This window comes from Mustela lutreola, chromosome 16 (genome assembly GCF_030435805.1).
Source record: "Mustela lutreola isolate mMusLut2 chromosome 16, mMusLut2.pri, whole genome shotgun sequence".
Lineage (NCBI taxonomy): Eukaryota > Metazoa > Chordata > Mammalia > Carnivora > Mustelidae > Mustela > Mustela lutreola.
Window position 1 is genome coordinate 30,054,995 of NC_081305.1, and position 25,733 is coordinate 30,080,727.

The 25,733-nt window shown below is 44.1% G+C and overlaps 1 protein-coding gene and 1 pseudogene across 2 annotated transcripts; both read left to right on the top strand.

Moving 5' to 3' along the window:
- Positions 1–7,992: 7,992 nt before the first annotated feature.
- Positions 7,993–10,280, top strand: CHD9NB (CHD9 neighbor). 2 transcript variants are annotated; one of them, XR_009348811.1, is made up of 2 exons: positions 7,993–8,763; positions 10,231–10,280. XR_009348811.1 is itself a non-coding variant. In XM_059152860.1 (1 exon), exon 1 carries the CDS (start codon positions 8,113–8,115, stop codon positions 8,269–8,271), a length of 159 nt encoding a protein of 52 aa, XP_059008843.1. In that variant the 5' UTR covers positions 7,993–8,112; the 3' UTR covers positions 8,272–9,152. The 2 variants fall into 2 exon arrangements, 1 of the variants encoding a protein (XP_059008843.1); XM_059152860.1 differs by lacking the exon at positions 10,231–10,280 and having other exon boundaries at positions 7,993–9,152.
- LOC131817624 (large ribosomal subunit protein uL1-like) overlaps positions 9,922–25,733 on the top strand; it is a 181,603-nt pseudogene continuing 165,791 nt past the window's right edge.

Genomic DNA, 25,733 nt, shown 5'->3' on the forward strand with positions numbered 1-25,733 from the left:
TTTCCTGGGGCTTTCGCAGGATTTCTAACCTCCCATGACTCCCTGACACTAAATGCCAGTACCACCCCCAACCCGGGGCTGGGGGGTGGGGGGTGGGGAGACGTGGGGCCGTGGGGAGTGGGAGAGTGGAACCGCCTAAGGCTAAGAACCTGTTAGCTGATAATTAAACAATATCCAGAGCAGTCCCACTCTCAGGCTTTTTGAGAGCGGTGGGGACCCTAAGCCACCTCCTTTTCCTGAGGCTTCCCGTATTTATTATTATTTTAATCAAAACATGCCAAAACAGGGTTACAAAGATGATGGACTATTAAAAGTGTTTACATTTCATTTCTTTATTCCCTCAGCAAACGTCAACTGAGTACCTACTAGGAGTCAAAGAGTTTTCTACAATGGAGGGATACAACGAAGTGCAAAACACGCCAAAATCTCTGTCCTCATTGAATTCACATTGAACGTAACAAATGATCACTTTCAGCCCACACAAATATGCAGTGGAGCTCCTCACAGGGTAAGTACAGGATTTACCATACCAAAAAAGTCAGTGTCTGGGGTACCCACGGCAGAGCGGCCTGGTGATGGATACAAGTGTTACAAGTTTGTATGGGAAATGCCTTCTTATCTTGGCTATTTCTCTGCACTGTAACATTTGGAGATAGCATCACCAGTGGAAAGATTAGAGATACTTTGTGAAAGAAAGGTCTGTGACAACCCTCCCTCCCCGGACCTGTGTTAGGGGTCTACTTTATTTTTGACGTCTCTGTACTGGTAGGATGTGGTCCAAGTGACCTTCAAGGGCAGAGGAACAGAGGAGGGGTATCACCTGTCAGTACTGCCTGGAAGGGCAAGGGGCAGGGTTAGTGTGTGCGTGTGTGTGTGCGCACGTGCACACACGTGTGTGACTGATAAGGCCAGGCCCCAGCTTACACATGACAGGCTGGTGCTCTGGTGAAGGTGAATGGGTCAGAGAAGCGCTGACAGAGACATTTCCCATTCTTTCACTTTAAAGTGTCTCTGAGTCATTTCCAGATTGTTCTTGCCCCAGTCCTTGCAAGAGCTGCCTCCTCCTCACCCCACTATGCCCCAGAGCATGCCTGGGCAAAGTCCTAGATCACCACCTCTGGGATTCTGACGTCAGGTATCACCTGATGAGGTTAAAGGTTTTCCTAAGGACTTTCCCTCTGAGTCCTCCTGCTGGATTTTTTTTTTTTTTTTTTTAATATTTTATTTATTTATTTGACAGACAGAGATCACAAGTAGGCAGAGAGGCAGGCAGAGAGAGAAGTGGAAGCAGGCTCCCCGCTGAGCAGAGAGCCCAATGTGGGGCTCGATCCCAGGACCCTGGGATCATGACCTGAGCCGAAAGCAGAGGCTTTAACCCACTGAGCCACCCAGGCGCCCCTCCTGCTGGATTTTTTGTTTGTTTGTTTGTTTGTTTTAATTTCACTAATCACAATGTTTCAGAAACTGCAATTATCAACAGGTCCATTTTCTCCGTGGGTTCTCCGTCAGGGGTCTCCTTGAGGGACAGCACAGTGTTTGACAGTAATCAGAAGTATTATTATTACTGGTGATGGCTTAGGCATTAAGAATTTCAGACTGATTAGGGACGCCTGGGTGGCTCAGTTGGTTGAGCAGTTGCCTTCGGCTCGGGTCATGATCCCAGCATCCTGGGATCGAGTCCCACATCTGGCTCCTTGATCGGCAGGGAGTCTGCTTCTCCCTCTGCGTCTGCCTGTGTTCACACTCTCTCCCTCTCTCTCTCTCTGACAAATAAATAAAATCTTTTAAAAAAAAAGAATTTCAGACTGATTATTGATTTGAAACCTCACATAATCCACATGATTTGAAACTTACTGATTTATTGACTTGATACCTCACATTCTCCTGTGAAGTAGGCACTATTAGGTTTCCCATTTTACAGATGAAGAAATTGAGATTCATGATGTAATTTGCCCTTGGTGGAAGAGAGCCCATGGTGTGGCTGGGATTTCGGTTTGGCTTGCCCCACTGCACAATATTTACCTTAGGAGTACTTTGCTAAATATTTATTAAGCACCTACTTGGACACTGTTTTAGATATGGGACAGGAGGGACAAAGGAGTCTCATTTTTAACCTCTTGTTCTCTTGTTCTGTCCATGCTTCCCTTCAAAGAGAGAATTTTGTATTTTTTTGTTTTTTTAAAATAATTTCATAGTTATAAGCTATAAGCTATTTTTATTAGGAATGGGCATATGTGCCTTCCAGAGTAATGTTCCATTAAAGAGAGTGAGAATCCAAAATGGAAGGACCCACACATTGCGGGGAGTGGAGCCATGGGCAGAGGGGCATCAAGACTCTGGCAAAGGAAGAGTAGAGAAGGAAGGAGGTAGGAATGCTAAAGAGACCAAGGCCACTTGGTCTTGGCAGCCTGGCCCCGTGGACTGAATGGCAATTTGACTTTGGGAGTGGGTCTATGGTCAGCAGGAGTAAGTCTGGTCACTTTGTGGTTATGAATTGTACCTGCAAACCCTGCCAGATGTTATGAGGTACAATGGCAGAAAAAAATATATATGTCATTTCATTGATTTCCCAAAGTCCAGGAAACTACGAGTCAGAGATGGTAAGGAACTAGCAGAAGGTCACACAGCATGTATACTGTAGAGTTAGTATTCAATCCCAGGTTCCTTTCATGCTGAAACTGGTGCTTCTAACCATGACCATTGGCTGCCTTTCCATAACTGAGTGTGAATTACTGAACTTCTCGGGAGGGATTTGCATTTCTTCATCTTGGCCGTGATGTCCTTGCCCTCTTCTGGCGGCTAATATTCTGTTCATCCTTCTAGGTCTAGCTCAAGGAAGCCCTTCCCTATTCTCTCTTTCCAGTGTAAACTTTTCCCTGTATTAAAGTGCTTACCTCATAGTTTAATTCCCTGCAAAGATATTGTCTCCCCTTACAGATTCAGGGCCCCTAGAGAGCAACGGCCATGTGGGTCGTGCTAGAGTGCGTGTTTGCCTTTCCAAATCCACTTTCTGTTGTTCTCCATCCTGCTTTTAGTTCTGGGAAGCTGACCTAGATGGGCAGGACCAAATGCTTCTATGCCCACTGGCTTCAAATTGCGTTTGGCCAATGAGAGCCCTGAGAGAGACCACAGGGAGGGAGGAGAATGGGTTAGGGCCTTATGTCCCCAGCTCCCTTTCTGTAGGATGCCTTGGGCTGGCCACTCTCCTGACCTATAGTCATAGCCGTAAGGTGATACTCTGCATTCAGCCCTCTCCGCCTCCATTTCCAGGCCTCCTTAAGTGCCATTTACTAAGGTTCTAGAAGCTACACAACACCCAAAATGGAACTTCGTAGCATATATCTTGGTAAACAGCTGTTGAGCTCAATTAGGGACAGGTGTATTTATTTGTTTGCTTGAGGGAGTGAGTGAGTAAGTGAGTAAGTGAGAAGCCCCAGAAAAAGGATTTAAATGATCTTGGGAACTAGGGCCAGATGGCAAAAAAAAAAGCCTCTAGGTTCCTGGCAAACAGTTTTTATTTTATTTTATTTTTTTTGTTCGAATGGTCTTTTAAAAAAATTAAAAAATAATCTTCCTTAGTATACAGTCAATTTGACTTCTCAGAAGGTTGGTCTATGAATCTATGAAGTTTAACACATGTACAGATTTGGGTAACTCCCACCACAATTAGAATACGGAACACTTCCAGGGCCCTGAGTGGCTCACTCAGCTGGGCGTCTGACTCTTGAACTCAGCTCAGGTCTTGATTTCGGTCAGGAGATCTTGGTCTTGAACTCTGGTGGTAAGTTCGAGCCCCATGATGGGTTCCATTCATGCAGAAAAGAGAGAGAATACAGAACCACTCTACCACTCTCAAAACTACCCCAAACCATCATTTTGTAGTGAGACCACTGCTGTTTTCCATCCCTACATTTTTGTCTTTTTGAGAGTATCATATAAAGGGAATCAAACAATAGGCGACCTTTTTTTTTTTTTTAAGATTATTTATTTATTTATTTGACAAAGAGGGAGAGAGATCATAAGTAGGCAGAGAGGCACGGGAGAGAGAGCCAAGAGCCTGATGCGGGGCTCGATCCCAGGGCCCTGAGACCATGACCTGAGCTGAAGGCAGAGGCTTAACCTGCTGAGCCACCCAGGCACCCCAGCAGGTGACCTTTTAACACTGGCTTCTTTCCCTCCACATAATGTCTTTGAAATCCATTTAAACTATTATATGCAGAAATGGTTCATTCCTGTTTATGACCGAGTAGTATCCCATTGTACGAATGTTTGAATTTATTTATCCGTTCATATTTGGGTTGTTTCCAGTTTGTGCTTATTAACAGAACTGCTCTCAATATCCATGTGTGTAGGTTTTCGCGTGAACACTGTCCTTCTTTCCCTTGGACACTGTTATAGCCTGTGTGTCCCCCATCTCTCAATTCGTATATTGATGCCCCAATCCCCAATGTGACTGCTTTGGAGATAGTGCTTTTATGGAAGTAATAAAGGTGAAATGAGGTCGTAAGTGTGGGGCCCAAATCTTAATGAATGTGTCCTTATAAGAAGAGAAAGGGACACTAGGACATTCTCTCTTTGTGAGCGCAGAGGATGCAGCAAGGTGTGGGGGATGGGGAGTGGGGGGATGGGCGGTGTCCTCTGAAAGCCAGGAAGAGATGTCTCACCAGAAGCCAAATTTGCCAGCATCTTGATCGTGGAACTGTGAGAAAATGTCTATTGTTTAAGCTACCCTGTTTGTGGTCTTTTATTACGGCAGCTTGAGCAGATTAATACAACTAAATATTCTAAATATGGTAAGTGTACGTTTAATTTTGTAAGATACGACCGAACTGATTTCCCGAGTGCCTGAACCATTTTGCACCCCCACCTCACCCCTCCTGTCTCACATGAGGGTTCCAGTCGCTCTGCAATCTTGTCGACATAAGGTATTGTCGGGAGTTGTCATTTGTGTTGATACTTTTTTATGTGTTAGGTTTTATAGGTAGCAGTAGCCAAGGAAGCTGTTTGAAGCTGAAAGTATCTTAGAAGTATCTTTCCGAGGTCCTGTCCATCTTTAGGGTTATCCATACCCCATTTCTCTTTTCTTCTCTTTTTTTTTGGCCTCATTCTATCCCAAGAGCAATGTCCCCTTCAGAGCCCTTAGAGATGTGGTACATTAGAGTCCTCAGTAGAGGTGAACCCACATCTGAGAATGTTCCAGAAGAGGGTGGGTGTGTGCAGGGCCCTCTCAGGAGCCCTGTGCCTCATTCAAAGTTCTGTTGTCACCATCTTGAAAATTTTTTTTTTTTAAGATTTTATTTTTATTTATTTGTCAGAGAGAGAGAGAGAGAGACCAAGTACAGGCAGGGGGAGCAGAAGGCTCCCTGCTGAGCAGGAACCCAATGTGGGGCTCCATCCCAGGATCATGACCTGAGCGGAAGGCAGACCTTGACCAACTGAGCCACCCGCTATATTGAAATTCTTAATAATTTTTGAATACAGGTTTCACATTTTAATTTTGCACTGGACCTCCACAAATTATGTAGCCTGTCCTGGGTGTAGGAGGTCACAGGCAGGGCAAAGCCCCTTAACCGGGTCTTTTAGCAAAAGGTCATCTTCTTCTCCTACTGACCCCATTTTTAACCTAAGCCAAGCATGACCTGAGGGTTACACCTGGCCCCTGGGTCCTCGTGCTGAGCTGGGTTAAGCATGATTAATTCAGAGGCTTCACAAGAGGATGGTTGCCCTAGGATCCCAGTATCCCAATGAGGATACTCATTGGATTTGCCTTAATTAGGGCCTCTTAACTGGAAGGCAAATGGAAGCTCCTTCTTCCATCCTGACTTCCCCCAAAGTACTTTCGTACTTTGGGCTTTTATTTGGAGAGATAAATCAGCAACATTATAATAATGTCTTCTAATTGTCTCTCCGCCAGCCCACTTGGCAAGAAGCTCATTCAAAGGAAGGTGATTTATGGGGAGTTTTACTACATTTAAGCAGATCACTGAATGCCCAGGTCCAGGAGGATGAATGGTTTCAACCAGAGGCACTAGGGGGCAAAGGGTGGGAAGGAGCGGGGAGTGGGGAGGTCACAGGCTTTGGACAGAACAACAAGAGGTGGCAGCCAAGTAAGAGCGTGACCTCAGGCAACTGACTTAACTGCTCTGGCCTCAAGCATTTCAACTCTGAAGTGGAATTGATAATGCTTCCCCATAGGACCCTTTGGATCGTATGGAGTCAACAAGAAGGCTTTGACTTGTCATCCGCCCGCCCGCCGTAAGTGCACTGGGATGGATGTCCCTTTTGACGGCTCTGCGCATGCCTGGGAAAGAATGAATTTTGTGCTTCTCTGAAAGGCCTCTCCACAGACCTGCTTGATCCTTTTTCCAGCTTCCTAGGAGCTGGGTGAGAATTATCAGGCTCCTTTTATTTTACTTTAGATTTATTTATTTTTTTGAGAGAGAGGAGAGCAAGTGCATGTGTGAGTGAGGAGAGGGGCAGAGGGACAGGGAGAGAAAGAAGCTCAAGCAAGTTCCCTACTGAGCATGGAGCCTGACGTGGGGCTCGATCTCTTGACTCTGAGATCAAGACCTGAGCTGAAATCAAGACTCAGATGCTTTTCTGACTGAGCCACCCAGGTGCTGCTAATCAGGCTCCTTTTAGATTTAGGAAAAGGAAAGCCTGGTGATCAGAAAATAAACCAGAAGTAATAGAAAGCCCTGGGGTGGCTAACTTCAGTTCCATACCCTGTGGGCTTCACTCAAGAAGCATTTACATCTGAAATTATTCACTCACAGCTTCAGAAACCTTTACCTGTGTGGTCCAGATTAAAAGAGCCATGACAGGAGCTCCTGGGTGGCTCAGTTGGTTAAGCATCTGCCTTCAGCTCAGGTCATGATCCTGGAGTCCCAGAATCGAGTTCCAGGACCGAGGACTGCATCAGGCTCTCTGTTCAGCAGGGAGTCTGCTTCTCCTTCTGACCCTCCACGCTCTCATCCTTGTTCTCTCTCAAATAAATACATAAAATATATTTTTTAAGGTTTATTTTTTATTTTATTTTTTTAAGGTTTTATTTATTTATTTGACAGAGATCAGGCAGGCAGAGAGAGAGGAGGAAGCAGGCTCCCTGCCGAGCAGAGAGCCTGATGCGGGGCTCGATCTCAAGACCCTGAGATCATGACCTGAGCCGAAGGCAGAGGCTTTAACCCACTGAGCCACCCAGGCACCCCAATACATAAAATCTTAAAAAAGAAAAAAAAAGAGCAATGACAGGTTTACCAAACAGATGACCTCTAGGACGGTGTGTGACGATGGCCTGATGGGGTCTTTCAAATAGATATGATTAGCACAGTGATGGAGGGACTGGAATCCAGACAAAATGGGTTCGAATCCCAGCTCTGGCTGTTAGTAACTGCCTTAAATAGATTGCTTGCTATCTCTGTGTCTCAGTGGCTCCATCCCTTAAATGATGTTTAAGTAATATAATCTGCCTCGTCAGGTTGTTGTGGGGACTCAACAAGATAATAACTGTACGCTTTGCTTGGCGCGGGGTAGCACGCTAGGCTAGCTGGTTCTTTTCATGGCATGTTTGGGTAACCCCTGGAGTCCACGGTCTTCGGACTCCCTATTCTTCAACTCTGGGTGGAGTTGGCATTCTAAGGTAGGGGATGGTCTCCAAGTGGGGGGTCTGTGAGTCCTGGAACTGAGCATGACCCTGGGACAGGGAAGGAGGCCACAGCTCTGTTGCGTAGTGACAGGGCCTTCTTTGTGTGGGGAGAGACAGGCTGCTGTTTACAGGTAACCAGGTGGGGGGTTATAATCTGTAAAGAAGTTAAAGGTTAAAGGAAGGGAATTCTTCCGGGGAGGTGAATGGGACCCGGTGCTCTGAACCAGCTGGGTTGTCAAGAGGTCAAGAGGGACAGCCTCCTGGGCCCTGCCCACCTCCCAGATGGGGGTCTGGGGTTTATTATGCAGATTGGACTAGGCCTCTCCCCGTGACCATAGAAACCCAACCAGTTCTCTTGCAACAAAGCTCTGAGGAAGGGTTACTTAAGTCTGGAGCGGCGGGACCGGCCGCAGAACGCACCCTCCTCAGAACAGCCCAGAGCCCTGGGCCCTCTGCTCCCCAGGGACATGGGGTGCCACACGAGCAAGAGCAGCAAGGTGGTGGGGGAGTCCCAGAAGCCCGGAGAACAGCCCGAGGGAGAAGAGCCAAATCCGGAGGCAGGCGCTGAGGCGGCAGATGGCAAAGATATCTCACTGAAGGATGGGGGCCCTGCGCCCAAGAGCTGAGCTGCTTTCCTCTGGAGTCAGTCCGGACCCTCTCTGCATTCCGGGAACCGCCTTTGGCCAAGGACGCCCGAGACAAGCCCAGTCCTGAGAACCTCCAAACAGAAGGAGGGAGAAATCTCTGCTTCCAGCACGTACCCTCCTCAGGCTTTGCTCTTTGGAGCTGTGAGGAATCCTATTTCCCTGGGCTTCCGTGGAAAGGACAGAAGGAGCCTTCACCCGACGTCGTGGGACTTTCGCACAGCTTCTGGAGATGGGCGAGCCCCGTGGTGGGCTGTTCTGGCTCCGGGGAAGAACCGGGTGCTGCTGAGCTGTGACTGTCCAGGGACACCCCCCCCCTCCCCCAGCCGCCTGCCTCACCTTCTGACCTCCCCTAACGCCCACTGGGCCGTGCGGGTGTCGGTTTGCTCTCTTCCTCTCCTTTTTCCCAAGAGCTCACCGAAGAGCCAACATCCCTAGCAGGGACGTTTTCCTTTGGCTCGCTCCACACTGTCGGTATGAATAATTTAATATTTCACTGGGAGAAATGTTAATGAATTATGGGAACAATCAGGATCAGGCGGTGATGGGAGCAAATGGAAGGCAAATGGGCCTGGTCATCCCGGAAGGGGAGCCTTGGGCGCTAGTTGGAAGGAAGGCAGAGGGTGCCTGTTCTGGTTTTCTAGTCCCCCCCCCCCAAAAAAAATGCCCCCTCTGCCGTTATCCCTGAGTCTCCTCATATCAAAAGTCTGTCAATTTGGACCCTCTGGCGTCTGAGCTCTCTGAATCCAGCCCTCAAAAATATTTCGCTGTTTACTAACATGCCTGTCAGCCTTTCTTCCTCACCCACCCTCCCCGCCACACCAACCCCGCGTGTGAATTAAAATCTTGTTTTTAATTCGAAAGCATTTAAATTTGAAATCAAATGGACATGTTTGCAAATACGTGATGACAGACACATCTGAAAGACAGGCCTGGGGATGTGCGAAGAGAAGGGCCAGCCGGAAGGGGTGGGTGTAAGTCTGTGGGGAGAAGGGAGAAGAGAAGCTCGAGAGTCTTCTCTTTGTGCCAGGCACCACGCTGACTGACGAGTTTACAGGGGGTGGTTTATGGTAACCGGCGCGACCGCTCCCATTTTACAGATGAGGCCACTGAGGGACCTAGAGGTTAAGGCACTTGCTTGAACTTGGCTCTTCAGGACCGAGCAGAATCCAGAGCTGAAGCCAGGCTTTGTGGCTCCTGAATTCATGCTGTTCATCACTGCCGAGTCCTGTTTAAAGGGGAGGGTCTTTTCCTGGGAATGCACAGAAATTCAAGCCTGTGCTTAATGGGGACCCTTTCTCTTTCCTCATTCGGATGTAACCGCCTAGGAAGGGCCGGCAACGGGTCCACTAGGCGTCCATGCCCTGCATATTCTGGGCGCCTTGAAGGATTTCTCTTTTCTTCGCTTTGGTGGTGGGGGAAGGGGTGGGTGGGGAGGATGAGGGGGCCGGAAGGGTGAGGGGGGAACCAGGGGCAGAGACAGAGCTGGAGCGTGAGCTCAGGCTTTTGGAAATGACCCTGCTTTTTGGCCACAGAAATGTCAGAAATGGAATGGGACTCTTTTGAGAAGACAACCAGGCTGAGGAGAGGGAAAAGAAGGAAGGACAAGAGGTAAAGCAGTTCAGCCTGAAAATGGACTTCAGCCTGAAAAAGGTTCCTTTTGCTTCAGCAGCGGCTGTCATCTTCCAAAGACAGCGCGAGAGAAACGGGGCCTTGTCGGCTGGCCCAGGGCCCTGCTCCGTCCCTGGGGGTGGTAAACTTCGAGTGGGCCAGGAAACAGGCCCGGGCTTGCAGCTGGGGATCAGGAAGTTTGGGGCCTCTTTCTACAGCTTACTGGGGATAGGCCAAACTCGGGGAACTGCTTTCAGTTTTTTAATTTTTTTTAGACAATTCTGTTTTTCGCCCTCCTCCCTCCTAATGGAAATTCACCCTTCAAAACAGGGCTTTGTGTGGGAAGACGCTGCTCAGAGGGCATCCTCAGGACTCCTGGAAAAAGTTCTCAGCGGCTGGTGAGGCTTTGGGGCTGGGTGGTGCCCGTCTCACTGGTGACCGAGAGGCGGGACTCCAACTCTGCTTCTCACCAGATCAAACAAAGGAAGGAGGCTTCAGGTCCTTTGACCGACCGTCAGACAGTGGTTTGTTCTGATTCCTCCTGGGATGGGGCAAAATGCTTGTTTCATTAAATTCAAGATCTCTGAGGGCTTTTAAAAACAAGATGCATTATCCGCCTTCGGCTGGACGGGTTTGCTGCGTTTTGCCAGGAAGTTCATCCTTAAAGGAAAAAAAAAAAAAGGATCCAGTTTCTTTTTAAAGACATTTCAGTGATTCCATGGGGGCCCAGGACCACTCATCTGTCTCCCTCTGAGGCTCGAGTGCCTGCGGAAAGTGGTCAGAATTATGTGCTCTCAAACATAACTTGAACCTTTTCAAAGACAGGTCTGCACAGACTCTGCCCGTCACTTGAATGCCAGGGCTCTGGGCTACTTCCCAAACAGCTGGAAGGGGAGGGGTTTGTTTTCTAGCCAACTCACCTATCTACATAGGCTTCTGCCTGTCCTTTCTTTCTTCCTTCCAGCCATCCAGGCATCTATCTATTTCTTTCTATCCATCCATCCATCCATCCAAACATCCATCCATCCATCTCTCCCTTGGATTTTTCATCTCTCCGAGGCAATAATTTTCCAATTCAATCCAAATTCACTTATTAAACACTTAATTGAGTTTCTACTCTACACTATCACTTCTTTCTTTCTTTTTCACTCACTCGCTCACTCCGCAGTGACGGGGAGGCTGTTCTATGACAAACTCCTCCGTGTTAATAAAAGGTTAAAGTGTGTCTTTCTGGAAGCACAGCCGGGAACAAGGGTGGTCCAGAGAAATCCTTCCAGCCCAGGGGAGGCCTGAATTGAAGCTTCAGGACTAAGTAGGGATCAGCTAGGGAAAGAGGATGGGTGTTTCAGGAGAAGGGGAAGGTGTGACGGAGCTGCATGGGGTGTGTTGTGCAGTGTTACGGGAGCCTGACCAGCGTGGCAGTTAGGCAGTTAGGAAGGTGACGCTTGGCAAGTAAAAAGGATCAGCTCGTGGAGGGTCTTGTCTTTTATACCAAGAGGCTAAGAGTTAATCCGAATACTGCTGAGTATGCTGATTTTCACTGAAGGACTTCAGGCAGAGGAACTAAGCTAGAACATCAATTGTTGATGACTGCTTGGTATCCTGGCTTCTGGTAACAAAGCCTATCTTTTCCCCTGGCAGGACCCTTTTCTTTCCATTCTCAGTATACATGATCCCATTCTCAGGCTCCATGCCGAGCACTGCTTGTACCTGGTCAAAGTGATTTGTTCAGAGGAGGTCATCTGGCTCAAACCAGTCCAGACTTTTTGTTGTGTGAGGGTCTATTTAACCAGAGCGATGCCATGTGGTTAAACAGTGATTTTGTTGTTTATGCAGGAAAACTTAAACTGTCCCTGCCCCCCCCCCCCCCACCTCCAGGGGACTTACTTAAAAACAAGTCCTGGAAACCAGTCCCAGGTAACAAAGCCCAAATACAAGGGTGGGTCAGGCCAGGTGGAGGCACTCAATCCGTGGGGGCGCATACTGTCTCCCTAGCTACCAAGGAGTATGGGCCTGGCCCTTTGGGTGCCTTTTGGGTGCCAATTCTGACCAAGGTGATAGGCTAGTTCAAATATCTACTATAGGGTAAATTGTAATTCAATTGGTCACTTAAGTGTGACCTAGCATGACTGTGCAGCTTTCTCTGTATTACAATCTCATTGGCCACCTGTGCGTGGCCAGGCCCAACCATATGGCCTTTGCCCTTAAAAGCTAGTCTGTAAGGCAGAGAGAGGCCACCTCTTTGCAAGAGATGACCCTGGCCGTCAGTTTGATTCTTGATGCTTGGCACGAAATAAAGCTTTGATTGACCTTCGCTTTGTACCAGTCTCGCTCCTTTGACCATGGACCCAATAGTTGAAGCCATTAGCAAAGAAGTATCCACTTTCTTTGGGGGTTAATACAATTGTAGGATTTAAGTCTGAAATCTCTTAGTGGCACTCCCCACTGGGGAAATCCTTGAGAATGAAACCATAGAAGAGATTGGGGCTGAGAGAAGTGGAGACCCTATTCCTGATGAACTTGTTTGGGCAACTGGATCCAGCCACGCTAGAAGCTAATACTATCCTTGGGTGGTTAACACAAGCCAATAGATTTTCACTTTTTTTTTTTTTTTCCTTGCTGAGAGTGGTTTAAATTTGGTTTTTGTCATTTTCAAAGAGTTTGGAGTATATCAGATCAACTCAGATTTGTATTTTAGGGGGAGTAACTGGGTAGCTGTTTCAAAGATGGAGGTGAGAGGGATAAAACTAGAAGCAAGAATACCAATTAGAAGACATGCCCAAATTAAGAAAGCTGTATTAGGTAGCTCTGACTATTTATTGCAACACAGCCAGCCACAAAATCTCAGCAGCACACAAGCATAGATTTTCTCTCTCTCTCTCTCTCTCTTTTTAAAAGATTTTATTTATTTATTTGAGGATGAGAGAGAGAGAGAGAGAGAATGAACAGGGAGGAAGACAGAGGGAGAGGGAGAAGTGGGCTCCCTCCTCAGAGGGAACCCGATAAGGGACTTCATCTTAGGACCCTGAGATCATGACCTGAGCTGAAGGCAGAGACTTAACCCACTGAGCCACCCAGGTGCCCCGCCCAAGCGCCCTGACTTTCTGGTCTTGATCACATGTCTGTGGGTCACTGAGGCTCATGTGACTACCTGAGAGTGGTCACATGACAAGTAGTAGCAGCACAAGAGACTGAGTCCAAGGAAGTATCCTTTTGCATGGAGGGTAGAGGAGTGAATATTTGTTAGTGATAATCGACTAGGACACAAAATGAATAGAGTGAAAAGGACAGATTCCAGAAATATTTAGGGGGTAAAGTGAACCAGTTTTGGTGACTGATTTTTCATCAGGGTTGAGCAAGAGATGGGAATCAAAGGTTTCTGCTGGGCTGATGAGCTGATGATGGTGCCACAGTATGAGAAAGGGACTCCAGGAAGATGGTTAGGTCTGGAGGGAGGAGGAGGAGTTGAGTGTCGGTAGGGTTGAGCTGGAGATGCTCACACAACAAAAATAATAACTTGGTGACTGATTTAGCTAGACCTATCGTGGTGATCATTTCGTGATATATACACACATTGAATCATTATGTTGTACACTTGAGACTAAAGGAATGTTATATGTCAATTATATCTAAATTTAAAAAATAGCAAACATTTCTATCACTCTTACTCTGTCTGGGCATTGTTCCAAATGCTTTACATGTAGGTCTCATCCAGTCCTCACAGCCACCCTATCCTCACTGTACAGATGAAAACGGCGAAGTAAATCATTTATCCCAGGTCTTTTAGCTAGCAAGGACAACGCTAAAAACAGCTTGTTGCCTAGCACTTGAGAATGGAGAATTTTTTGGTGAGTTATGGGAACACTCTTGGACACCCCAGAGTTGGTATAACAATTGTTTTAAAGTGGAAATGTTTGAGGGCTTCCAGGGTGGCTCCATTGATTAAGTTTCCTACTCTCGATTTTGGCTCAGGTGGTGATCTCTTGGATGGTGAGATCAAGTCCAAGGGAGGGCCTGCCAGTCAGCGGGGGGTCTGCTTGAGATTCTCTCCTCTGCCCCTCCCCTGACTTAAATGAATAATTAAATCTTCATAAAAAATTTAAAAGTGAAAATGTTTGAACACAGAGATGCAGACAGAAATCTTTTAAATTTTTTAAAATGTAATCTATACACCCAATGTGGTGCTTGAACCCCTGACCCCAAGATCAAGAGTCACATGCTTCACTGACTAATTTCCACCTGTGAAGTTCTTCTTCTTCTTTTTAAAAAAGATTTTATTTATTTATTTGACAGAAAGACGCAGTGAGAGAGGGAACATAAGCAGGGGGAGTGGGAGAGGAAGAAGCAGGCTTACACTGAGCAGGGAGTCCCATACGGAGCTCCATCCCAGGGCCCTAGGATCATGACCTGAACCAAAGGCAGATGCCTAGTGACTGAGCCACCCAGACACCCCCACCTAGGAAGTTCTTATCTGAACTTCCCTTATCACTTAAAGTAGACCTCCTGAAAATACAACTGCTATTAATTTCCCTTCTAGGGAGTTTCCTGGAAATTCATTTGCCAAGAAGGTAGATTGCCCATTTCCATTGGCATCAAAGAGCCCAGCAGAGACTTCCTCACTCTCCCACTGAAGCCCTAAAAACCTCCTTTTCTTTAATTGGTATACATACACCTTTCCTTTGGGCAACTCCGTGAGTTGTTCATTACTTGGAGCTCTCTTGCATGCACATGTGAAAATAAATCTTTTCTTCTATTAATCTATATTGTTTTTGTTAAAATTTGCAGGCCTCCAACCACACTGGGCGCAAGTTGGGAGAGGTAGTTTTCCTCCCAACAGAGTCTTCAGAACACTTTCAGTTGAAGTCTGGGAGTAGATTAACTTCCTGTACATTCTCCCTCCACACATATACCCTGAGGGGGAGGAGCCGCCCAGAGCAGAAGAGCACATGACAAGGGAAGATCTCTGGAAAAAAAACAACATATAAAGGGTGGTGTGCTGGAAAAGCCATAAAGAAACAAGACAGACAAAAGGTCAGACAGATGGAAGGTAACAATCAACACTGTCCTGTGTAGAGCCCTCACCAAGTGCCGGGCGTGGTGCTCAAAGACTTTACAAAAATTATTTAATTTACTCCTCATAATAGCTCCATAAGGCAGGTAAAATTCACACATTACGGGTGAGATAAACATTTATGAAGAGTGGGTGAATTGTCTAAAACCACACAGCTAATTAGTCTCAGGGCAAGGATTGGAACCCTAGAGGCGATGGTTTTAACCATGGTGGCAATGGACTGAACAATTTCCTCCCAAAATTCATGTCCACCTGAACCTTGGAATGTAATCTTATCGGGAAATAAGAGTTGAAGATATAATCAAGTTAAGATGAGGTCATACTGAATTAGAGCGGGCTCTATATCCAATGACCGCTGTCTTTAAAAGAGAAAGGAGAGAAAGATTTGGATACAGAGATATGGGGGAAGAAGACCATGTGAAGACAGAGGTAGAGGTTGGTGCCAACAAATCACAAGCCAAGGAACTGGAGGCACCAGAAACTGGAAGAAGCTAGAAGGATTTTTTCCTAGAGCCTTCAGGGGGAATATAGCCCTGCTATCACCTTACTTTGGACTTGTAGCCTCCAGAATGAACTTCTGTGGTTTTAAGCCACCCAGTTTATGATACTTTGTTATGGCAGCCCTAGCAAAGTATGACAACCACTGTGCTATCACTGGCTTTCTTAGAGTAGAAGACTTTAAAGAGAGTGATGTCAGTGAATTCCAGGAGGAGAGATGGCATGTCAGGGTTGGGGAAGGGTAGAACCTGCCCCTTTAGAGGTGTGTGTCTGAATCACATTTAGGCTTCTCTATGGTATGAATGCCCCCTCTTGATTTGCAGAGGCTTTCTTCCTATTCCTCTCATTAAAGAAAAAATTACTCGTGATATTTGTTGAAGGTGGTAAGACAGACGTACTCAGGGGGGACTACTAAAATGGGGTTTTGTAGTAGGAGAGAGAGATGAGGTTCAATTCTGACTACACCAAGGGCAAGTGGAAATTTATTGCCAAATAACAAGGTAAGGGTTAGTGGATGGAAATAAGAGGAAACATCAAGCCTAGGGGGATTCTTGCTTGACTGAATCAATAAGATTCTTGCTGAAGGCAGACAAGGGTGATAAGAGTGGGGGTCATTTGATCAGATAGCAAGAGTGGGGGGATTTTTGCTGAACTGACCGAACAAGATTCTTTTTTTTTTTTTTAAGATTTTATTTATATATTTGACAGACAGAGATCACAAGTAGGCAGAGAGGCAGGCAGAGAGAGAGAGAGAGAGAGAGAGAGAGGAGGGAGCAGGCTCCCTGCAGAGCAGAGAGCCCGATGTGGGACTCTATCCCAGGACCCTGGGACCATGACCTGAGCCGAAGGCAGAGGCTTTAACCCACTGAGCCACCCAGGCGCCCCGACCCAACAAGATTCTTGCTAAAACTGGACTAAGTGGCCAGGGAAACCACCAATGCCAGAGATTGAGGGCTTGGAGGAGTCTGACTAGGTAGGTCAAGGAGAGAGTGTTTTTGTCACTCACCACACCATGGCTGTCACTAGCCCCTGATTATGAAGAGAATGTTTCATGTTTAGGCCTTCGACTTCTCTCAAGAGCGTTATTCCTTAGGGAGAGACTTAAGTCAGGTTTCTTCTGTTGTGTGGGGGTTGTGGTTGGGCTGGTGGGTGGGAGGGGTTAGAGGGTAATTAGAAAAGGTTCTTCCCATAAGAGGGTAATTCCAGCAGGTCCTTTCAGAATCTATGGCCAGCTGTTTCCGCCTAGAGAAGTTGCCTGTGTTGTCCCATCCCTGGCACCTTTTGAAAGAGAAAAGAGCAACTTTGACTCTGTCCAGGGACTAGCTAACTTGCATCAAGGAGCAGCCAATAGGGGCACCTGGGTTGCTCAATCGTTAAGCATCTGCCTTTGGCTTGGGTCATGATCCCAGGATTCTGGGATGGAACCCCACTCTGCGCTCCCTGCTCCGTGGGAAGCCTGCTTCTCCCTCTCCCACTCCCCCTGCTTGTGTTCCCTCTCTCACTATCTCTCTCTGCCATATAAATAAATAAAATCCTAAAAAAAAAAAAAAAAAAAAAAAAGGAGCAGCACATAAATAGAGCATCAAAACAGAGATGTTGAAAAAAAGATCAAAAATAATTAGTTAAAAATCTCAAACAACTTCCTAACACTTTTTTTCTCCCTCTAAATCTTTTTGGAAAGTCTGCCTGTCCCCTCCTCTTCCTAATGCCCCACAGCACCCCCCAAAACATGAGAAAACACCCTCATTATGCTAATGAAAATGCTGAAATTCTCTATTATTACATGAACTTAATTTTTTCTCAAGAAAAGCAAAATAAACTTCCACTTTCCAGTTCCACATGTAAAGAGCTTGGAAGTCGTCACTCTGTCTTAACAAGTAAAAAACTAAATAGACTGGTGGTGGGTATTATAGAGGGCACGGAGTGCATGGAGCACTGGGTGTGGTGCAAAAATAATGAATACTGTTATGCTGAAAATAAATAAACAATAAATTAAAAAAAAAATTCAACAACACTTTGGATCCCCAAGGGGAGGACACAGCGCAAGCTGCAGCTTCGAAGACTGAAGAGACAGGTTTATGCAGGGAGTCCCAGCTTACCTGGAAGAGAGACATGTGGGTATTAGCTGCCTTGGAAACCAGTGAAGGGGAAGGAAAACCTGAACTTGTAATTGATGAGTTGCTGGAGCCTCAATGTGGACAGGTCTGAGAGTTAAAAACTGGAGAGGAAGCCAGTTATGGGTGGGTCCTTCTGCTTTCATGAGTTTTACCTCTAAGAACTCAACTAGTTAAATATCAGAGAAAAATCCTCTCACCCTTCCTGGAGGGGGCGGGGGAAAGGAATCATTGTGAAATATGCCAGAATACTGTGTTAACAAGGTCTATCCTCATAGGAAACTGATTAACCAGAGCTTAACTTGCTGGGGTATTATCAGATTCTAACTGACCTGGGGAAGAGAAATACTCAATGCCAGTTAGTTGTAGTCCTCTTGGGAGAAGAGATGATTACATTCCAGTCCAGGGGTGCCTGGGTGGCTCAGTCAGTGAGGTGTGTGCCTTCGGCTGAGGTCATGATCCTGCAGATCCTTGATCCTGGGATCAAGCCCCACATTGGGCTCCCTGCTCAGTGGGGAGCCTGCTTCTCCCTCTGCCTGTCCCCCCCCCCCCCACCACTGGTGTGCTCGCTCTCTCTCTCAAAAAAATAAATAAAATCTTAAAAAAAAAATTATGCTCCAACCTACTCTAGCCATCCCGTCCCACTCAAGGGGGAAGGAAAAAAGTCTGAGAAGCACTTGTGAAGTTCACAGTTTAATGGCACAGGGTCACTACAAGACTGAGACTTAACGCTTACTTTGGCAGTACACATACTAAGACTGAGAGGTAATCATAGGACTATAAAATGTTTCCCCTATTCTCACACCTTACCACCACATTACTAAAAACCTATTTACAACAATTCCTTTTATCTAGTACATCACGTCTAGATACACACACACACACACACACACACAGGTGTATATACATATATGTATACACACATATATGTGTACATACATATATGTGTATATACGTATATACACATATGTGTGTATATGTATATATATGCACACATATAAAACTATTAAAACATACTAAAAGAAAAAAACCCCACACAATTTGGAGAGATAGAGCAAACATCAGAACCAGACATGGCAGGGACATTGGAATTAGCAGACTGGGAATTTATTTTTATTTTTAAAATTTTTGTTTATTTATTTATTTTTTAAAAAGATTTTATTTATTTATTTGACAGACAGAGATCACAAGTAGGCAGAGAGGCAGGCAGAGAGAGAGGGGGAAGCAGGCTCCCCACCAAGCAGAAAGCCCGATGTGGTGCTTGATCCCAGGATCCCGGGATCATGACCCGAGCTGAAGGCAGAGGCTTAATCTACTGAGCCACCCAGGTGCCCCTATTTTTATTTTTTTAATATAGTTTTTATTTGACAGAGATCACACGTAGGCAGAAAGGCAGGCAGAGAGAGAGAGAGAGAAAGGGAAGCAGGCTCCCTGCTGAGCAGAGAGCCTGATGTGGGGCTTGATCCCTGGACCCTGGGATCATGACCTGAGCCAAAGGCAGAGGCTTTAACCCAAAGAGCCACCCAGGCACCCCCAGATTGGGAATTTAAAACAACTATGTTCAAAATGTAAAGAGCTCTAGTGGATAAAATAGATAGGATGCAAGAACAGATGGACAGTGTAAGCAGAGGGATGGAAATCCTAAGAAAGAACCACCCCTCCCTTGGGTGCCTGGGTGGCTCAGTGGGTTAAGCTGCTGCCTTCGGCTCAGGTCATGATCTCAGGGTCCTGGGATCGAGTCCTGCATCGGGCTCTCTGCTCAGCAGGGAGCCTGCTTCCTCCTCTCTCTCTCTCTGCCTGCCTCTCCATCTACTTGTGATTTCTCTCTGTCAAATAAATAAATAAAATCTTAAAAAAAATAAAAAAAGAACCCCCCCTCCAAAATGCTAGAGATAAAAAACATCGAAACATAAATGAAAACTGCCTTTGATATTGATATTACTACATTGTAATTGATATTACTACATGAGATATGGCTGGAAGAAATCATCTCTGAGCTTGAAGATGTAGCAATAGATCTTGAAAACTAAAATGCAAAGAGGAAAAAGACTGGAAAAAAAAAAAAAAAAGCAAATATCCGAAGACCGTGGGCTAACTACAAAAGGTATAACATACACATAATGGGAATACCAGGAGAAAAAAAGAGAAAAAGGAACAGGAGAAATAATTACTTCTGTGTTCTCCCCAGAAGTCACACAAACCAGAAATGGAGTGAATATTTATTTATTTATTTATATTTTTTAAAATAAAGATTTCATTTATTTATTTGACAGAGACCACAAGTAGGTGGAGAGTCAGGGAGAGAGAGAGGAGGAAGCAGGCTCTCTGCCGAGCAGAGAGCCCAATGCAGGGCTCCATCCCAGGACCCCTGGATCATGACCTGAGCCGAAGGCAGAGGCTTTAACCCACTGAACCACCCAGGCATGACTGGAGTGAATATTTAACGTGTTGAGAGAAAAAAGTGATCAACCAAAGATTCTGTACCCTGTGAAATTATCCTTCAAAAGTGAAGGAAGAATAAAGACTTTCAGATAATCTAAAATTGAGGTAATTTGTTGCCAGTGGAACTGGGTTGCTAGAAGAATTAAGTAAGTTCTTTTAGAGAGAAAGAAAATGATATTAATCAGATACTTGGGTCTACACAAAGAAAGGGAGAGGATTGAAAGATTAAGTAATGGTAAAAGAAAAAGTTTTATTTTTCTTATTCTTAGTTGAGCTAACATATAACAATTTGTTCAAAGTAATAATAATAATAATGTACTCAATTATGTATGCTTGTGTATGTTTCATGTTTGTAAATATATATATATGTTTATATATGTGGTTATTTTATATAAGTGAAATAAATGATAGCAATGGTACAGAGAATGGGAGGTAAGAATTAGGATTATTTTGTTATTATAAGGTACACACTACTTATGGTATTGTGTGTGTGTGTGTTTTAAAGACTAGTCAAGTGCAGTAGTGAGAAGAGGGAAAGAGTAGAACAATGACTACAATCGGTAACTGACTGCAAACAATTGATTAAAATAACTGTTTTCAGACTAGCCTGGTCTTATTTGAAAGTGGACTTGAGTTAGTTGTAAATGTATATTGCAAACTCGAGGCAACAAAGAAAAAATGATAAAAAGAAGTATAACTCGTGTACTAAGAAAGGGGAGAAAATAGAATCATATAAAATGCTCAATTAAAATCACAGAAAGGAAAAAAACACCCACAGAAAGGCAGAAAAAGAGGGGAAGACAAAAATTAGTACAAAGGGCAAGAGAAAACAAGTAAATACAGTAGATATTCACCCAAGTATATTAGTATCACCTTGAATGTCAATAGTCTGAATGCACCAATTAAAAGACAGAGATTAGCACAGTGGATCATAAAACAAGACCTAACTATTGTCTATAAGAAACACATTTTAAATATAAAGATACATATAGATTAAAAGTAAATGAAGAAATTATGCTAACACTAATTAAAGGAATGCAAGAGTAGCTATAATGATTTCAGACCGAGCAGACTTCAAAGCAGGGACAGTTAACAGGGATAAAGAAAGGCATTACATAATAATAAAGGCATCTGTTCTCCCAAAAGATATAACAATTTTTATGTGTATGTGCCTAACAATAGAGCATCATACTACATGAGACAAAAATGGATAGAACTTTGAGGAGAAATGGGTGAAATCCACTATCCTGGTTGGAGATGCCAACACTATTCTATCAGAAATGGGTAGATCCAGCAAGCAGAAAATCACTAAGGATATTGTTGACCTCAACAGTGTCATTAATCAGCTAGATATGATGGACATCTATAGACTACTTCATCCAAGAACAGCAGAATACATACTCTTCTCCATTGCACATGGAAAAATCACAGAGAGACTACATTCTGAGCCATAAGACATACCTTAATAGATTTAAAAGAATATAATAAAATATCTATTTTTAGACCATAATGGAATTATACTAGAAATCAATAACAGAAAGGTAACTGGAACATCCCAAAATACATGGAGAGTAAATAGCACAATCCTAAAGAAGAAATGGGTCAAAGAAGAATTCTGAAAAGAAATTTTAAAATATTTTGAACAAAATGAAAATGACAACACAACTTACACAATTTGTGGGCTGTAGCAAAGGCAGCACTTGGAAAATTTATAACAATGAAAACGTATTCAAAAAGAAGTCTAAAATCAGTAATCTAATTTTCTACTTTAACAAAGTAGAAAAAAGAATAACAAGTAAAATCCATAGGAAACAGAAGGAGAGAAATAATAAAAATAAGAGCTGAAATCAATGAAATTGAAAACAGGAAATCAATAGAGAAAAATATAAAACTAAAGGCTGGTGTTTAAAAAGGTCAGTAAAATCAATAAAGCCTGCAGCCAGGCTAACCAACAACAAAAATGAGAAAGGGCACAAATGACTAATAATCAGAAATGAAAAAGCAGACATCACTACAGATCCTGTGCATATTAAAAGGATAATAAAAGACTGCTATGAAAAACTCTCTTCCCACAAATTTGATAACCTAGGTGAAATGGACCAATTTCATGAAAGACTCAATCTGCCGAAACTCACACAGGAAGATATAGATGATCAGAATAGTTGATCTACCCTTTTGCCTATTTCATTATCAGGAATGGATGATTACATAAACAGGTAATATCTATTAAAAATTGAATCAATAATTAATAGTCTTCCAAGACAGAAAACACCAGACCCAGTGGGTCCACTGGTTGATTCTATCAAACATTTAAAAAAGAAATGATACCAATTCTCTACAATCTCTTTCAGAGGATAGAAGCAGAGAGAATACTTCCTAAGTTATTCTATTGGACAGTATTACCCTAATACCAAAGCAAGAAAAAGACATAAGAAAATTGGAGAACAATATGTCCATGAACATGGACAAAAATCCTCAAAAAATATTAGCAACGCTAACAAATTATACACCATGACCAGGGGTATTTATTCCAGTTATGCAGGGATGGTTCAATATTCAAAAACCAATTAGTGTAATCCATTATATCAACAATCTAAAAAAGAAAAATCACATGATGATATCATTAGATGCAAGAAAAGGATTTGATAAAATCCAGTATCCAGTCAGTGAACTCAGAATAAAGGGGAATGTCCTCATCTTGATATAGAATATATACAAACCCCACATTTAGCATTATACTTAATAGTGAGAATCTTGACGTTTTCCCACTAAGGTCAGGTATAAGGCAAGTATATTCCCTCTTACTATTCCTTTTTAACATTGTAATGGAAATCCTTGTTAATGAAATATGATAAAAATAGAATAAGAGAAGGAAATAAAGATACACAGACTGAAAAGGGAAAAATAAAAATTGTCTTTGTTCACAGAGATAATTATGCAGAAAAATCAGAAAAAAATCCACCTGGGTGACTCAGTTGGTTAAGCCTCAGACTCTTGATCTCAGTTCAGATCATGATCTCAGGGTCGTGGGCTCAAACCCTGAGTTGGGCTCTGCTCTGGGTATGGAGCCTACTTAAGATTCTATGTCTCTCTCTTCCCCTTCCTCCACTCTCTCTCTCAAAAAAAAAAAAAAAAAAAGTTAACTAAAAAAACAGTTATAGTAAGGCTGCAAGATAAAAGATTATTAGACAGGGGCACCTGGGTGGCTCAGTGGGTTAAAACCTCTGCCTTTGGCTCAGGTCATGATCTCAAGGTCCTGGGATCAAGCCCTGCATCGGGTTCTCTGCTCAGCAGGGAGCTTGCTTCCCCCTCTCTCTGCCTGCTGCTCTGCCTACTTATGACCTCTCTCTCTGTGTCAAATAAATAAATAAAATCTTTTAAAAAAAGATTATTACACGAATTTCCATCATTTTCCTATATATTGGAAATAAGTGGAATCTGCAACTGAAAATGTAATACCATTTACATTAGGCATGCTAATTACCAAAATGAAATATTTAGGTGTAAATGTAACACAATATGTACAATGTCTATGAAGAAAACTATGAAGCTCTGATGAGTGAAATCAAAGAACTAAATAAACAGGTATCTCATGTTCATGAAGAGGAAGACGCTCTATCAGTTCTTCCTAACCTGATATATGGATTCACTGAAATCCCAGTCAAAATCCTAGCAAGATATTTTGTGGATATCAACAAATGCTAACATTTATATGGGGAGCCAGAAGACCCAGAGGGGTCAACACAAAATTGAAGGAGAAAGGACCAACACCACCCAACTTCAAGACTTATTATGAAGCTACAGTGATTACGACAGTGTCGTATTGGCAGAAGAATAGATAAATAGATCAGTAAGAGAACAGAGAGCCCAGAAACAGAGCCACATAAATATCACCAACTGACCTTTGACCAGTTTGCAAATAGTACAATGGAGCAAAGAGAGTCTTTTCAACAAATGATGATGAAACAACCCTCCACATGCAAGAAAATGAATTATTTAATCAAGGTTTTATTTATTTATTTGACACACACACACAGACACACACAGGGAGGGAGCACAAGCAGGGGGAGCAGCAGACAGAGGGAGATGGAGAAGCAGGCTCCCTGCCAAGCAAGGAGCCCAATGCAGGACTCCATTCCAGGACCCCGAGATCCTGACTTGAGCCGAAGGCAGACAGTCCACTGACTAAGCCACCCAGGCACCCCAACAAAATTTATTTATTTATTTAAGATTTTTGTTTATTTATTCATGAGAGACACATAAAGAGGGAGAGGCAGAGGGAGAAGCAGGCTCCCCACTGAGCAGGGAGCCCGAAGCAGGGCTCCATCCCAGGCTCCTGGGATCATGACCTGAGCTGAAGGCAGATGCTTAACTGACTGAGCCATCCAGGCGCCCAACAAAATAAATTTAGATACAGATCTTACACCATCTACAAAAATTAACTCAAAATGCATCATAGACCTAAGGGTAAAATGCAAAATTATAAATCTCCTAAAACATAACAGAAAACTTAGATGGCCCTGGGTATGGTGATGCCAGGAAGGTTTTTTCAGATTCTCCTAGGTGTTTTATTATTATTATTTTTAAAGATTTTATTTATTCATTTGACAGAGAGAGATCACAGGTAGGCAGAGAGGCTGGCAGAGAGAGAGAGAGAGAGAGAGAGAGAGAGAAGCAGGCTCCCCGCTGAGCATCCCAGGACCCGGAGATCATGACCTGAGCCGAAGGCAGCGGCTTAACCCACTGAGCCACCCAGGCGCCCCCTCCTAGGTGTTTTATTATCTAGGAGATAAAGATGCTCTTTTTCTCAAGATATTTGGAGGGCATCCTCTCACATGATGGTTTTATGATCGGCTTCAAGAGAGAAGGGGGATGGAGGATCAGAGATCTTTCTGTTTCTGCTCTTCTCTCATACTCCTTTAGCTTATAATATTCAGTATCCCAAGGTGCCATATTTTAGGGTAGTATGCCCTGTTCCTTCTCACAAGACAGGTTTTTTTAAAAATTTATTTAAAATTTATTTTTGGCATAGCAGTATTCATTATCTATAATACCCACCACCTGGTACCCCAATTTCCCACCCACCCACCAATTCAAACCCCTCAGATTGTTTTTTAGAGTCCATAGTCTCTCATGGTTCACCTCCCCTTCCAATTTCCCCCAATTCCCTTCTCTCTAACTCCCGATGTCCTCCATGCTATTTGTTATGCTCCACAAATAAGCGAAACCATATGATAATTGACTCTCTCTGCTTGACTGATTTCACTCAGCATAATCTCTTCCAGTCTCGTCCATGTTGCTACAAAAGTTGGGTATTCGTCCTTTCTGATGGAGGCATAATACTCCATAGTGTATATGGACCACATCTTCCTTATCCATTCATCCGTTGAAGGGCATCTTGGTTCTTTCCACAGTTTGGCGACCGTGGCCATTGCTGCTATAAACATTGGGGTACAGATGGCCCTTTTTTTCACTACATCTGTATCTTTGGGGGTAAATACCCAGGAGTGCAATTGCAGGGTCATAGGGAAGTTCTATTTTTAATTTCTTGAGGAATCTCCATGCTGTTCTCCAAAGAGGCTGCACCAACTTGCATTCCCACCAACAGTGTAAGAGGGTTCCCCTTTCTCCACATCCCCTCCAACACGTGTTGTTTCCTGTCGCAAGACAGGTTTTTGAGGAGCCTGGCTGGCTCAGTTGCTGGAGCA

Bases quoted from the DNA above. Each gene is read 5' to 3' on its own strand.
- CHD9NB (XM_059152860.1), top strand. From the start codon at position 8,113: ATGGGGTGCCACACGAGCAAGAGCAGCAAGGTGGTGGGGGAGTCCCAG.